Below are 16,457 nucleotides of genomic sequence, written 5' to 3' on the forward strand. Positions count from 1 at the left end.
TATGCCCTAATATTGTGACCCGCGATTTACAGCTACCATTCGTCTTTTGTACCTTAGATAACGTATTTGTCCGGTTCATTATTCACATGGTAATGTATTATACATGCACTGCATTTGCAATTAGTTTCCTTCATTTTTTTCTCTTTCAAAAGTGCGCCAGCACAAAGGTCCTCGCTCTTAATAGCTACTATAAATAAACAATGATTGATTGATTATCGTTGTTGTTGTTTTCATTATTCACAGGACCATGGTGCATCTTCTTAATGAAAACTAAGCTCTCCCGAGCAGCGCTTCGCTATCCTATTCCTACAACAAGCCGTATCATGTTCTGAGCAAATCTGAACCAATCCTACGTTCTTTCCTCTGACATGGATGTCGCTTCGCGTAGGACACTATATAAAAGTTGTTCACCCTCATGATCGCACTGCTTTTTCAGTTCATCTTTTTTTCCTCGCACAGCTGCACTCAGCATTTTTCAGTGCACAGGTAGAGCCTCGCCGCCCGATTTAAAAACTGTTTTTTCTCCCTGGAGAGGCTCATAAAGAGACATATACAGGCGCCTTTTAAGGAACTCCAAAATGTTTAGGACTAACGTGGATGCCGTGACAATATGCATGCATGAGGTGAACTCGCAATCACCAGTAGGGCTACTAATAGTGAGCACAAGACAGAAATGAAGCTCCAGCTCATATCATGCCGGCGACTAATGCTGTGAGGGTAGATGCTAATACCACTGCACACGATCGAGTGTTGATTGGCAGAAGTGACTCCGAAAGCACAAAAAAGAAAAAAAAAGCGGAAAATGATAACTGAGAACATGGAAATTGTGTGTCCGACTGGAACGATAGTGCACTATAGGAAGCAAACGCAGCGAAGGTCGCCGAAAATAATTTGAGGTTCAAAAAGAAAAGAAGAAGGAATACGTATACGAGTGTTTAAGCATTCATGCACTACAGTGCATCGGTGGTCGCACGCGAAAACCAGTTCTTGAATGTGTATGCGATGCGCTCAGTGCAAGTGCATGCCCGCGACGATTAATGAGCCTAGGTCCAGACAAGGAAGACGAGGTGGTTGGCAACTGACGTGAAGAGAGGGCAGAGACAAGATTGCGCTTGTTGTCTCCATCCTTCCGTTCTGTCAGATTAGTGTTAGGAGAACGTTTCTTCGCTATGAATAAATCTGGTGCCAACTTCGTTCTTTCTTCCTGTCAATTTTGCGCTTGTTTCGGTGCCATTCCTGCACGAAACAAAGAGCAGAGGACGAAGCAACTCGAAGGTGCCTCTAATCCGTGCTCATACAGAGGCGCCGAAGTGGGTCAGTAGCAGTATGGCGTTTTGCGAATCAGCACCAGTTGGCGGTCTTACTCCCAGGTAGCGGAGGCCACATATCTATGGAAGCGAAATGGGCAAAAGGAAAAAAAAAGCGGCCCTGTTTTGCTGAGACTTCTGCGCACGTTAAAAAATACTGCTAGCGGCCCAACTTTATTCGCATACTTACACCACGGCGTGTCTCGCAGTCCGGGCATGGCTTTAAAACGCTAAAATTGAGAATATCTTAATCCAGTCACAAATTTTGTAACAATAGAAAATCTCCCAGGTTGTCCACGGCCTCCTCTGCGGCCAAGTTGCAACAGCAAAAAGTGTACCGAGGACCGCCATCCACCCTCCAGTCCCCATATAACATCACATCGCCCACGCGCCTTTTATACGTGGCCATTGGTAAAAGAAAAAAAAAGGAATTGAGAAGCGATAAAGTGCGAAAACTGTCGTTCGATCATGAACAAGGCTTTATTTACAATAACCCCAATCACTTCGCAGCAGTTTGGTCGAGTTCCTATTTTCAGTCCAGCTTCCAACGCTTCCCGCTGCTATGTTATTCTCCGTGCACTGGCCCAACGCACTTAATTTACCCGAACATGTCCGAGCATGCCAGCTGCATGCAGGCGCCGGGTCAGGTGACAGCCGTGCCAGCGTATTCAGTCGCGAGCGTTTTCTCCGACCAGCAGACGCGTGCGTCAAACAGACCTATCTCTGCCAGCGAAAGCTCCCTCCGCGCTGATTAGGCCGTCGAACCGCGCGTACACTACTCAGAGCCGGAAGCGGCGACCGTCGCTAGGCGTGCGCTGCTCTTGTTCTCTCTTAGCACGACTTCCTTCTCGTGTAACGGGCAGCTGCTGAACGACGATCCATTAGACGCGGCGCTGCTTAGCGTCGCCGCGGAGCCGCTTGCCAGACGTGCTACGGCCGACTTAACTGCTCAGCACGCCAGACTGCCCGTCGTGCTACGTCATAGACCTCACTGGCCTTCGGTTGCGGCCTTGACAACGGCGACCTTGGTAGGCTTCTGGGGAAAGACCTACTCGCATCGGGCGCGCGTCATTGAAGTCAGCTAGCGCTGCTGCGACGGGTCTCGGCACGGCGCGTTGCTGCCGCCTCGATAGGCGCTCAATGTCGTGAAAGCGGCGTCGGAGCAATTCATTGCAGGGGCGTCCGGGTGCAGAGTGCGATGGCTGTGGAGGCGCTTCCGTGTGACGCGACCATTGAGCGCGGTATGGGCAAGCATCGAGAATGGGGCAGCGAGGAAATACCACTGGACGGCGTCGCTGAAGAGTCTCTCGCCAGGCTCAGGAAGCTGTTGGAAGGTAAAGTGTTCTACCATTGGCAGTGTTGTAGCAGTCTGCAGCTTGCGCTCACTGACTGGCTAATTTCGCCGCGTTTCGACGCCCTGGCACGGTGACTCGGTTCGTAGTAGCTTCGTTATACCGGAACAGAAACCAGTAGAGATCTTTCTGTCTGTTGATTTGATTTCATGCTTCAGTAGGAAGTGCCGGAAGAGCGTGATGGTACAGTAAAGCTGCAGTGAGCGCAGTACATCGTGGTTACAGCACATGACAGAAAAGGCGTGTTGAACGCCAGGTTACATGCAATAACGCTTTTACTGCCCATACAACTTACACTAAAACGTTCCGTGCCTTCTGCTCAAGCTGGAGCACAGCCGCTGCCTGTACAGCTGCCGAAGTTGCATCTGCATTTAAACGTGCTCGCATACATTAACCTCGCGTTTCCGGCTAGAAATGGATAGGATAGAAAGCGACAGTATGGGCAAGCGAGGCAGCCTATAGTCGCAGGCAGCTGAACGTTTTGTGTGTACTTAGTGGGTGTTGAGAGTTCGGTTTAGAGATAACTGCGACTTTCAGAGTGTTATCTTTCATTGCTGCCTTTTGTCTCCTCGTGATGTAAGCTCGTTAAGAGAAAAATCCTATCACATGTGCCTGTCCCTTTATTATCTCCCAAAAGTCTTCTAAATTCCGCGTACCCACAAAGGTGGCCTGAAAACTGTAGAACGGGATCTGCTCCGCCTCACGCAATGCCGAAGCCGCACTGCAGACTGGTCGGACATGCTGATCGCTTTGCGTTTCTCTTAGTAGAGGCGGGCGAGAGAAATCGTAACCGGTTGGTCTAGGTCGCATTCTCCGGTACTACTCGTTGCATCGGTGGCGCTGTGAAACCAAGCACAGCCTCCCGAGTACGCATTGCAGGAGAGCATGTAGCATTCGTTAACTGCAGAGGTAGCAGCAGTCGCTTTAGCATCTATACACCAGAAAAAACTAACTTAGTTTGCGCTGTGCTGAAATAGGGGAACTTATAACGGGAAGGGCACATACGAAAGCACCGACAGGTCCTCACTTGCTAAGGACCCAAGAAATGTGTACGCCATGAAGACGTTATCGCGCGCTAAGCAGAAACTACAAATTAACCTGTCTGCCCTGCAACCTGGTCGTCCTTGAACGCGCTAGCTCGGTGCGTTATTTTTGCCACGAAGGACTCGCTCTGTGAAGAGTTCGAACCGTTGTGATATGTAGTCGGATGAGTTTTAATTGCGTGACTGAAGAATTTTTTTTTTTTGCTATGCCTAGGCAAAAAGAAAGCTTTAAAAACACATCGACGAAGGAATCCGCACATCTCAGTTTTTTTTGACCACCTTAATCGAACGTGATACTATGCTGTGTGTTTCGCTGGCAATTCGGCAAAATGAAAACTGACAAAATATGCAAACTATAGTGAGGCGAAATTTTATGGGGTCTTATTTCAAATATGTGGATCAGTATAAAGGAGCTCTTAATTTAGTTTCAGGCGTTCTATCACTGGTAGCATATACCATACCTGAAACGCTGAGCCACGTCACTATGTGGTCACTGACCTCAGAAAAATGAACAGAAAAACAATTGAAAGCAGGATTATATTTCTCTCATGCAACTTTAGAAACAGCTGTGCAAATGCTTACAGCAGGGACGCATTGTATGCGACAAGTGTTCGAAAATCTTCGATATTTAGTCCGCTGACGGCAATATGGAGGCTTCTAAGCTTGCAGCTGGATATGCGTGGGATCATTTGGGGACTGAAAGTAATGGGAATTTTTGTCGTGCACGTCCCAGATCTTGCGCGTGAGCTGTCAGTGTTCATAATTACTTACCCCTGCTGAAGCAAGCGTATAAGCCTAGCAGCAAGAGCTGTGCTACTAGCAGAATGCCGTTTTGATAAAGAGAGAACACAGAGGTTCGCTTGACTGAGTGTAGCTCTGCCACTCTTCTTCCCCTTTCTGAAATTCTTTCACTCGACAAAGGACACGGAATATGAATAACACATAAACACAGGACTGACATAAAACTACCGCTTTAATTATCGAAACAAAATACGCTAAAGTAAGAAATAAAACAAGATATCGAGCAACCCAGTTTTCAGAACAAAGTAAAATCCCAGTCCCGAACACAGTCGCGTACTTTTTTTTTTTTTCAGTGCTAAAAAGGGCTGCATGCTTAGGCAATCCCTTTGCCGACGACTAACGCCGAGGGCTTCCGCAGTTTCACGTGTCAGCTTATCGCATGCATGTTCTTGATCCTGGCACTTGTAGAACTTGGGCAGCAGAATCGCTGGCAATGCAAACTAGGCTGACTAGATACCGCGATTCCGCTTACAAGCACTTGTTCAGCAAGTTTGCCGAGTGGCCAAGGCCAGTGGAGTCCCGAAATGATGAATACACGTGCCAAGGTCAAGAGCAATTATCTCATGTTTTCAATGAATGTTTCAGTGCGCTAGCACTTACAGTGGTCATTCCCTGCATTTAGCCGTTTTCTGTCTGTCTGTCCGTCTGTTTGTCTGAAGCCTGCCACAAAACCGGCTTCAGATGTCAAGCATGAGCAGCCAGCCTGCCCACCGTGTCAGGCGGCAGCTCAATTAATCATGAGAGGCTGCTCGCATAGAGCAACCTGGATCGCAACCCAACACAAGCAACCCATGTCCCCCCGATGGCAACAGCTGCCATAGAAGGGCAGTGTCGCATCGCTTCACCGCTGCACCACTGCGCCAGGAGTGGTAGGAGGAGTTCCAGGGACCTATGAACGTAGAGAAAGACCGATTCCGCATATATGGGCATTAATCCATTATCACTATCTGAAAAACTGCCATCTGTGAACACTGGTTTTGAACACTGGAACCGAAGTGAAAACCGAGCTGCTAGCGCATCTAAATTGCATCTGTCCCAACTGTGTTTTCATGGAGCCCCTACTCCAGTATGTGTTAATGGCATGTATATCGGTGTGTGTGTTCAAGACATGCATTTCACGTGCATCTATTCACCGTGATGCGAGTACCAGCCAGTGTGTCTGTGTTTGTAGACATCACCCATGAAACTCATTGTATTACGCCATCATCAACCTTCACTCGCACTTTTCCTTTCCTCCCCTTCCCTTTCCCCTGTGTGGAGTAGCAGGCCAGGGCCATGTTACCCCCGGCCGACCTCTCCACCTTTTTCACTCATTAAAATTCCTTTCTCTCTTTCTTTCTCCACTCAAATATGGTTTAAATAAATGTTTTCCTCCTCCTCCTGTTCCGCTTACATTATTGTATTGCACAGACGTGAGCAGACTTGTCTGGAGCGCCCAAGAGGTGTGCTTTGAGGCAAATAAAGTAAGGTCTTAGCGCAGCTGCTATGTTGAGGGCCCTGCAGTTGCGGCTTTGTCGTTCTTATGCGGAAGCACTTGAGCTCAGGAATTTTTTTCTGAAAAATACCACTTGCTCGAAAAATTCACTTCCTTTGCACTGCAGAGCTGCGCGTAAGCGCCCCAAACAAGTTTGCTCCCCTCTCTACGTATTGTTTTGTGTTAAGTCCTGTTTGCACTGTCTTTTAACTATTTTTATTGGCAACCTATACGCCAAGGTTAATCTATTGCAACATTATGATGAAGACAAGAATATACAAAAACTTATCCTCGCTGCATAAACAGAACTCTATAAGAGGTGAGTTTAAGAGGAAGTGTTATCTTTGAGAGGGAATTTTGTCACCTCATGATGGGCAGTGCGGGAGGGCACAAAGTACACTTTTGACAAAAATACGCCTATTGGGAGTAAAAAAAAACAAAAATAAGCTGTCCTCCAGCGCACTTCCTTATGCGAAACAGACTGGGGCTAGAACATAGCTTACTTCCTTTCTACTCCTTTTTGTTTACAGCTTATAAATAAATCCGCTGGCATGTTGATGCGAACCTTGTCGATGCTCTGATTGTACAACTGCAAGAAAAGGGCAAAAGTTCTTATCGGCAAATTTGCTTAAGGCGCAGTTGATACCATTAAATTAAGCAACTCTTTTCAACCATTTCAGTGTCAGTTTGTATCAATATCGACGGTTGGACTGCTTGTGCCATACAAACGCTTAAGATGATGGCATTAAAGGGTCACCGAAGATGAATTGAGTCGGCCTGTGTGGAGAGATTAGTGCGTTATTATGAAAAAGAGGATGCAATAATTGAAAACACAACATTTATGAGCTAGAAAAAAAATGAAAAGATTAAATACGCGTATCGCCGCCACCTGCATTTATCGCAAGCAAACTGCGGTGACGTCAATAGATTTTCGCCGATCCCAGAGACTATCGGCTGCACCGCCATTCGCTTTCAAACGGGGATCACGGAGACCTTTTTGATTTCTGCGTCGCGATTTGAACTAAACGACGGGAAAATAAATACTTCATTTTTAAACTCAATTTTCTCAACAATAAACGCGTCTCTTGGTGACGAACACACATACACATAGCCAGAAAGTTATAACATCGATTTTTTTCCAACACAGAGACTGCATGGAGTTCGCCTCGGTGTCCCTTTAAGACGAGCCATAACATATATATCTCCCTTTTTAACGAGCTTTCGTTTTAAACTGCGAGATATATAAATCCTCTTCTTCTCTACCTCGCTGCGTTAGCCCCTTACTAGCGGCAAAACACCTGACGATGCTAACAGATTGTTGCATGCGCTTGCGTTCCCGCAGATGAGCCCGAACTCAAGACCCGCGCGGACTCTGTCGACTTGTTGCGCTTCCTACGCTTCCGCAAATACGACGTCGACGCCGCGCTGGACACGGTCAGGAAATACTGCGCGATCCGCACTTCCGCTCCCCGGCTCTTCGAGGGCCTCAGGGAACCCGAGAAGATGCGCAAACTGATGCAAGATCTCATCACGGTCCTTCCGCAACGGAATCTCCACGGCAGGCCTGTCGTCGTCTACAAATTCGGTAAGGAACGATGGAGGTGGGAAAGGAGCTTTCAGAACTTGCAGGAGTGTACGGAAAGTTATCTTTTGAACATTCGGACGGTCTTGAACGTATACAGAGGCATTAGACTTGCCTATCAGCCTCAAACCACTCTCGTTACTATTTAATCAAGCGAAATCCGCTTCGTCCTCGCTCGCCATGCTACTTCCGTGTTTCATGATAATGAACAAATAATGCATTCTTCTGTTCTTCCTTAACCCTTTACCCTGAGAACGTTCGTTACGAAGAAGCGCATCGGTATGATGGGTCCGAATTGCATTGGCATCCGCTTTTGAAGACAAGAAGTTTTGCTTCTTTTGGTACATACTCAATTGCAGTTCGCGAACAGGTGATGAATAAAACAAAACAACGAGTTCCTGTAATTGTTAGCATGCTCCTGATGCTTCTTCGCTCGGGACGTATTTAAGCGTGAGATTACAATAGCAATCTGCAGATAGCCATATGTTTGCTTTATATAGTTCGAGCGGCTGCATGTCGTTAGGAACGTGTAAGCGCCGACCCACGGCAGCCGCAGGAGAGGGCAGGCCGTAAATGTTTGTGCTGTTCGAGAAAAATAGAAACCAAAGAAAGGAAGAAAAACCGGCACTGTCCACGTCTGAGTGCGCAGCAAACTAGGGCCGGTTCAAAAAACACAGTATACGTGCTTGCCGCAGCTGGAACCTATAGGCAACGTCAACTGCGAATAGCAATTGCAAATGTGAAAAAAATGAGAGGCTCGCGGTACGACAGCTAAGCACTTTTATCCAGAAACTATAAAGGCATTGCTAACTGCCGGCTTCTGCTAAACGGGGTAGTTTTAGAGCGCAGCTCTTTGGCGTCCGTTCCTGGGTTTCGCGTCGTTGTCGGCGTCGGCCTCGTAACCAGCTCCGCCCCCCTTTCATCCCCCCAGCGCTATCGGCGTCAGCGGCATCAGTCAGTCGCTGCTATCTCTTCCCTCCTCCCTTTATCGTGTTGTCCGCTTGCTGCGCGCGCTTCTGCCCCCATCGTTTGCCGCTGGGTGTACACGCCGCCCCCCCTCCCCCCTCTTCCTGCGAGTCTCCGGTTGTCAAAGCGCCGGCTCGAACTTAATTCCTTTCTTCGCTCCTCCTCCAATGCAACCCCTGTGCGGTGGCAATCAGAGAGCCAGATCGGTGGCGGCTGATCTGTATATGTGCACCGCCCGAGCCGAAATTGCGAATACGTGTGAAAAATAAAAAAAAAATTCTGTGATAGCGCATACATGTGTTGCTCGATTTCTTTGCCTCAATCTATCGAAAAGGTGAAACAGCTTATTTGCTGCGCTCAAATTTCGCATTAGGAAGTAACGTAATCGTCGGTAATTTTTTTTTTTTTTGCTATATATATTTGTTGACGTCGCTTAAATATAAGCAGGTGGAAAATCCCCTTCGGGAAGTGATTTCATATGCACGAAGGTGATGCGGTTTTTATCATGCAGGTCGTACGCACGACTTTCCTGCCTCAAGAACGTTCGCGGCGGATAAAATCTCCGTTAACGCAGCGAGAGAGCCTCAATAAGCTGCTCGGCGGGACGGCGTTGCCTAATAATAGAGAAAAAAAATCACCAGCTCGCCTTGCTTAGCGTAGGTGAAACAGAATTAAACGTTTGTTATAAATGCGCCATCTTTTTTTTTTCGCAGCTAGTTTTCCTTGTTTTTCTTGGCGAGTTATCTGAGCGCACGAGGGGATGGAACTCTCTTCAGAACGTTTAACTGCGTTACTTTAGCGTCTGGTGTTTCCGATGAAGAAAAAGGCGGTGAGTTCTGGCACGAGAAAGACGTGGAAAGGCTACACCGATACCAGGGATTTCAGTGGCACACTGTTATGACCTAAAAGCGTTAAGAAATACAGGCATGTCATTGCGAGACCTTTATGAGTAAAATGTATTAGTGTGCGACACGTTTTCAGCGTCTAACGCTGACGACAGTAGACCTAATACTTTTTTTAAAAATATTTCCCTCATACTGCACAAAACACCCACTCAGGCGGGAGGACTATAATTTTTATTTCTTTCCTTCAGTCCCAGCGAGACGTTCGTCTATACACACCCTAATTGTGTAACCGCCTTCGAAAAAAAACACCCGTTACTTTTTGTAGCTAGACATATGTGCACCGCTGCTCTCGTTCTTTTATATTGTGTACTCTGTCGTTCTCAGATAAAGCCTTTCGTCAATATCGCTTAACGAATGTATTATTTGGGCTAGTCGGTACATTTGTCACCATATACTCGCACTATGAAGCACTGAGGGGAGGCGCAAGAAAGGGCACGCTTTGGGCTTCAGGTGTCGTTATGTCCTTTTCTGGTTCGCTCTTTCGTGCTTCATAAAGCGCGAGTATCGTAATAATGCTTATTAATATTGTTAACAGGGTATTTCAGTATCATTCATTAAGTTTTTAATGTCGCTTTTTTTCCAAGCAAAACGGTTCATCGAATACAGCATTGAGTCGTGGACAGAAATTCCCGCGACGCGCGTTCGAGGCAAAAAAAACAAAAACCTTAAAAGTTAAGTAAAGCAGATCAATGAAAAGCCTAGAAGCACGAACGGACATGAGTGTTGCATCCACTGGAACGAATACTAGCCCACTGGTTAGCACGGCTACGCAGAAATAATTTTTCCCCCGCAAATTCGTATCCCGCAAACTTGTGTCCTCGACCGTACCTCGGTGTTCAATGTCTAGGCTGTGTGTGGAAGTTCTTTTTCCCGGAAATATCGGAGATTTTCAGGCGCTGGGAGGTTCTTATCTGAGTAGATTACGGAGGCGTCTCGCGTAACACAGGCCTTTGTGTCTCATGTTCCTGCCAACCGGTCGCACAGCTAGATAGCGATATGGTGTTTTGAGACGTGTGGTCACACGCGTCGACTGCCTGGCACAAACCGTTCTTCGCACTTTTGCTCTTTTGTTTATCTTTTTGGAGGGACGCTAAAAGCGTGCAGGGAAGGATTTAAAAGGGAAGCTGGTAGGGGGCGGTGGCGGCCGCTTTTCTACAGAGAAATCTCATATTGCAGCACCACACTAAGCATACTTAGTGTGGGGCTGGGGCAACTACAGGGGAGATGCAAAGGCACGCATCTGCTGCACCTTCTGATGTGGTAGTCAGTATTTACTATTAGAATATTTAAGCTATCTTCTTAACTGTGGCAGCGAAATCGATGCACTTATGATAAAAAAATACCTTAGGAAATGGATAGATAAACTGGAATTCAACAAGAACCTGTACACGAATTCAAAGATATATCTAAAATAATTTCCCAGTTAGCCAGGACAGTATGTTAGTGCACTGTTTGTTATGAATGAAGTTACTACTCCTTTCAGTTATTACACCTAATTTTTCGCATTAAGGTTGAAAGTGCTACTGCGCTGCCTTTTCGGGCAGCTAAAACGCAGGTTTCACGACACGGCACAATAACATGCTACCTCTTGGTGAACGTACGCAGGTGCATGGCAACCTTCAAAGGCGAGCTACCTACAAATGACGCAGGCTATCGTGATGTGCATCGAGCACGCGTCCAGGTACCCCGCAGCTCAGACGGTGGGCGTCTCTCTAGTCAGCGACTTCCAAGGCTGGTCTTTAAGCAACATGCGCTTCGTCGATCTTGGCGTCACCAAGGAATACCTGCATTACCTGCAGGTGAGTACACACGTCGGGGTCGTAGTTTCTTGCGACCATTTTTTTTTATTTCGTGGTGCAATCGCATGCTGATGCATTGTCTGTACGTGTGTCTTGTGACATGGGTTTTGCGCTGAATTAATGAAACTGCTTGCAAAACATTAATGTTTGCCTTTTGGGTGTTTAAAGGAAATATCAGCTAATAACAAGCCTCGCGGGCTTAGAGACGAAGTCCGTAGGAGGAGAGAGAGAGAGAGATGTATTTCAAGGAAAAGCATCGAGATCGGTAAGAGTGATGATTCTCTGGCCTTCTGTACAGTGCACTCAGGAAGGGTGGGAAGGGAAGAAATAGGAATATGAAGTCTATAAAAAAGGCGTTCGCTCGATAACAGCCGTTTCGCCTACGCATTGCCATTTGATTTCATTTTATATTAATGTCTCGCCTCATGCGTCCAGGCATCCGGTTGAGACTTTGTGGTGCTCGCTAAAAAGTGAATAAGAGAATAAAATGAATAAAAATCAATGTTTACTAATACGCCTTGTTTTGAAAGCAACTGGAGGTTGCATTGGTTCTGTTCGACGGTATAGTGGTATAACAAGGCTTGTTATACTTTTTCGCGTGGCGGTGACGATAAGCAGGGACGCAGGCGTAGAAGACACACAGGCAGGCTGGCGTACAACTGCACGAACTCTTTATTGGATAAACTTGTGCCCTCAAACAAAGAGAGCTAAGCCGGTGGTGGTGACGGTGACACGAACACATGACAGTATTCAGGGTCAGAATGACTGCGCCTGAGGGCTGCGTTGCATGTAAACATAACGCAGCCCAGTCTTGATATCAGGAGAAGCCGCGGAAAGGCACATACATGATTTCAGTTTTATGCGAACAGTGGTCGCATCTACAGCACGCTTACGGAAGGCAAATCAATTAGTGTAGCAAACAGAAAATGATGAAATCCAGAGCCGGCAATATGACAGACAACAACATGTCATGGTCATGGTGAATGGCAGCTTTGACCGAAGAGCGCCATGGCACAGGATATATGCGTGTTCTCAAGGTGTGGTCAAGTACCCATTTCCCAAGGATTTCACCACAAAGAAGCCAAGTAATAGGGCAAGGTAAAACTTGTACCCATTGTATCACCGGTGGTACCTTAACTGAACCTTTTTAAACCGCAAAACGAAAGTCCATGATTAGGCGTTAGTTACTTGATACTTATACACAAGTCCTAAATTAAGTCTCTCTCGGCATTCCTTGAATCGCTTTGGTATTGACTTCAGTTCAGATTGAGGTTTTATTTTTCAGTAGTCGCTGGATGGACTCCTGGGGTAAAAATCCACAGAGAATGTTTACTATATCCGAATCAGTGCGAAAGCACAGATTTGTGCTACGTACAAAATGACAGTGAGCGGGCAGTGCCACGGGGCGGAGCAGATGGATGCTGATGAAGACGACGGTTCCCAGAGAGAGTGTGGTGCAGTTTAATTAACCCATTCCACCAGACGCCAACAACAACACGAGGCGTGTTCGGCTGCGGCGACAGCCTACTGGTCTCGCGCAGCGGCCTTTGAAACTGATCTGTTCACGCCGCCGTGGGTTCGACTCCCAGTCGTGGATATTGATGACGTACATCGGCAGGAGGCGATTCTGCTAGGCTCTGAGCACTCCGGATTAGTGCTTTTGTACCAAAATCTACGCACGTGGCTTGAAAAAGGCCCAGGAAGCATTGAAATGCCAGCAAACGGGAATGTTTCTGTACACACAGGGCATAAATATATTACAACGCAAATTACGTGGTCAGACCGGTTCACAAAGCACACATGTCTGTAGAAGCACATCATAAAAAAAGAATGCAGATAATACAGATAAGAGTACGGACAACTTAAGTGAACTGGACATGGCGCAACAGGCCTTGACGATAACAGCCGACTACGGAGCTCTGAATGACCTTTGTTTGTCTCTTCGTAGTACTGCGCACCCATTCTTCCGAACGAAGCTCACGTCATCCGACAGCCGGCAGCGTTCAACTTCTTCTACGCCCTCATGAGACCTTTTATGAAAGAGGAGACAATCAAATCGGTAAGTTATCGTCAAAGCACTTACAGGTACTCGCACCGTTCCCACGCGTCGCTTTAGAGAGGGAAGGCATGGTTCAAAGATCAACTCAGGCTGTGGGCTGAAGGCCACTCAGTACCGATGCTAGGGGTATGCATAGCCATCGGCTTGTGGTTTGCTCCTATAGCAAGTCCAGCTTTCTGGAACATAACTTTTAATTGTGAAGCAACTGTGAAATATTGTAAAATACCTTTATGAACACGTTGATGAGAATGGTCTTGGCTTCCGATGCGTGGCGAAATCTTGCTTTTAAAGTTTACCTTGTCCCTTGCACCTAGTAGTTACGGCTGCCATAGAAAACCAACGAGGGACATTTTTGAAAATAAATAGAAAACTTCACGCGTGCCGAGGAGGGGTCTGCGGATATATTGATTGTTACGGTGCAAACTTACGATATGTGAAAAAAAAAAACTGAGCTCATAAACAACTTCATAAACAACTACTAGAGCTTCACCTAACTCACGGTCCGAAGAACAATCACCCCACCGGTCAGAAACCAGCAAAGATTCTGACACAGCCTCAATCTTGGCCTCTAAATATTCATTTACAAAACACTTGCTTCACCCATTAATTGCAAGCATTAAAAAGTGCGAATAGTGCTGGCGGCTGCAATATGTCCTTCTCATTGGAATGAACGGTAAGGCAAGCAGAAAACTGGAGCTTTAGTTGGATCGAACCTTTTTATCTGAAGGTTCCCTCCCCGCCCCCTTTCTCGAAGATACGTTGGTATACCGATCATCACTTAACATTCGAAACATTTGAGAGGGGCAAAGTTAGAACCCGGTGTTCAACTGTGGGGACATTAAAGCTGCGCGGATGACGCGAAGGAAAACGACGTGGCATACATGCTACCTTAGAAAAATGAGAAAGCACAGCTAATGATTTCTGACGACTGGAACAACGAAAAGTGCACGCGCGAATAAATGATCGTGCTTTATTTCACGCTTTGCCGATGCGCGTGTCATTTCAGATTCGTTTTCACGGGAAACACGTTCAGCAACTTCACGAGGATATTCCTCCAAGCATACTCCCCGTGGAGTATGGGGGCACGGCGCCTAGCTCAGACTGGAATGTTTTCTGGACGGACATTTGCAAGGAGAACCACACGGAAAGCAAGAGCTAGCCGGCGACCGTACAAGAGAATTCTCTATGAGAGCGAGCTGGACACGACGCTGTGATTTGAAAAGGGCGCCAAAGGATTTTGTTCCAACCGGCGGGAACGTTTGAAGATGTTCAGACTGTTTAGTTCATTTTGGCGGTTGTGAACCGCTGGCAAAGACTAAACGATAGAACTTTTTGATCGACTTTACATTGCAACCTGTGCAACGAGGTTGAAATATACAGTGATGTTTTGTTACACTGAAGTTCGTTAATGCACTCCTTTATTGCAAGAGCAGGATGAATACAGAAACATTAGAACGAGTTAACTGAAATGGATGCACTATGCATCAAATTACGGCTCCACGTTACCACAGGTGTTGATGCAAGTATACACACCGCGGTGGCTCAGTGGTTATGGCGCTCGGCTGCTGGCCCGAAACACGTGGGTGCGGTCCCGTTATCGCGAATCGGGTGGACGCGTCCCCGACTGCTGAAGGGGAACGCTTTCGCGTGCAGGTTCGAAGAACAAAGGAATCGAATCAAACAAAACAAAACGAAGGCGTGTTTATATTTTAAAGGAAAGGAGCCAATAAAAGATACGAAAACATTAAGGAAAACACACACTAGAAACGCGTACAACACTAGAGACAAAAAGGAGAGAGTTCACCGGATACAAAGCGTCCCAGTTGGAGCGGGAAGGCCTTGCAGGTGACACAGACGCGGGTTGGCGAGTTGCGATGCGTCGCTGGCGTTGCGTCCAGGGAGGCGGTGGTAGAGAGCAAGGAGAGGAGGAACGGAGATGACACGGGAGACGCTGACGAACTCTTGTCAATCGCCCCCAAGAACTGGGCAGCTGCAGCAGGAGAACTGTAGCCAGGTCCTGTCGACGGCGTTCCGCAAACACCGTAGGCTTGTGCAGCCTATCCAAGGAAGCCTTGGCAGCACAGACCCGAAGTCTGACGGCTGCCACCTCGACGCTTGAATGAGGCTTAATGGTCTTGCGTCGATTGGATTGGAAAACGTTTATTGCCAGCACTGAGCCCTAGTGGGCATTATACTAGGTGGCTTCGAGCCCATGGCTCTTGGCGACCTTGTGAGCCCACTCAGTGGCCCGGACTTGCGTCAACGGGTCTGAGCTGGCCAGTATAGCCTCCCACCGCTCTAGAGAAGGGACTGGTAGTAGGTCCGCCGGTGGCGATGATTCAAGGGAAGCTTTGGCAGCTCGAACCCAACGTCCGACCGCTGCCACTTCCACGCTTGAACGAGGCTTAATGATCTTGAGTCGATGATTCAAGGGAAGTCATTGGCAGCTCGGATCTAACGTCCGAAAGCTGCCACTTCCACGCTTGAACCACGAGACTCGTGCTATGGTGTCTTACTCAACACCTCGGTTTGCTGACACTCTACGCTCTACGCTCCTCGTGCCCGCCTCGCGCACACCACTCGCACGCGCCCACGCGCAACGCGGGGCTGGCACGTACGGCGCTCCGCTGTCCGACGCACCACTGCCGACACGCCGCGTTCCAAAAATCCCTCACCAGTGTGGTGTGCACATCACACCCGTCTGCGTCAGGTGCATTTAAATGGAAGCGAAATTCTAGAGGCCCGTGTACTGTGCGATGTCTGTGCACGTTAACGAACGCCAGGTGGTCGAAACTATCCGGAGTCATCCACTACGGCGTCCCCTTATAGCTTGAGTTGCTGTGGACGTTAAACTCCACAAACCATACAAGCCATATTGCAAGCAGGCTGCCTTCTACAACACATCATAAAACTATACACAGCTAGGTCGTGTAGCGGTGTAGTTGACATCCAGTGCCTCTCCTCCTCATGACAGCATAGTGGCAGGCGGGTTGATCCAGTTAGCCGGCGATTTCTTCGGCGCCAATCTATAGAGCCTAGACGCTCTATCCTGATATTGGTGATCTGGCAGATATAAATACTCAGTAACCAGCGGTTACTAAATGTGTTAGCAACTGCTGTTAGTGCATACAAAGAGTCAAACAAAGGAGGTAATTTTTGGGGGGCAAAA

General features: G+C 47.4%; 1 protein-coding gene across 1 annotated transcript; it reads left to right on the forward strand.

The window, feature by feature from the left end:
- Positions 1-2,049: 2,049 nt before the first annotated feature.
- On the forward strand, positions 2,050-14,688 carry LOC149340524 (alpha-tocopherol transfer protein-like). Its single transcript, XM_089549334.1, has 5 exons — positions 2,050-2,641; positions 7,320-7,562; positions 11,036-11,229; positions 13,178-13,288; positions 14,295-14,688. Exons 1-5 carry the CDS (start codon positions 2,506-2,508, stop codon positions 14,445-14,447), a joined length of 837 nt encoding a protein of 278 aa, XP_089405460.1. The 5' UTR covers positions 2,050-2,505; the 3' UTR covers positions 14,448-14,688.
- The last annotated feature ends 1,769 nt before the right edge of the window (positions 14,689-16,457 follow it).

The sequence above is a fragment of the Amblyomma mixtum genome, chromosome 6, assembly GCF_055824585.1.
Source record: "Amblyomma mixtum isolate Tamu chromosome 6, ASM5582458v1, whole genome shotgun sequence".
NCBI lineage: Eukaryota > Metazoa > Arthropoda > Arachnida > Ixodida > Ixodidae > Amblyomma > Amblyomma mixtum.

Excerpts from the sequence above, each read along its gene's own strand:
- LOC149340524 (XM_089549334.1), top strand. The coding sequence starts at position 2,506 with ATGGCTGTGGAGGCGCTTCCGTGTGACGCGACCATTGAGCGCGGTATG. Across the intron at positions 7,563-11,035 it reads TGTCGTCGTCTACAAATTCG|GTGCATGGCAACCTTCAAAG; the intron begins GTAAGGAACGAT and ends GAACGTACGCAG. Across the intron at positions 11,230-13,177 it reads AATACCTGCATTACCTGCAG|TACTGCGCACCCATTCTTCC; the intron begins GTGAGTACACAC and ends GTCTCTTCGTAG.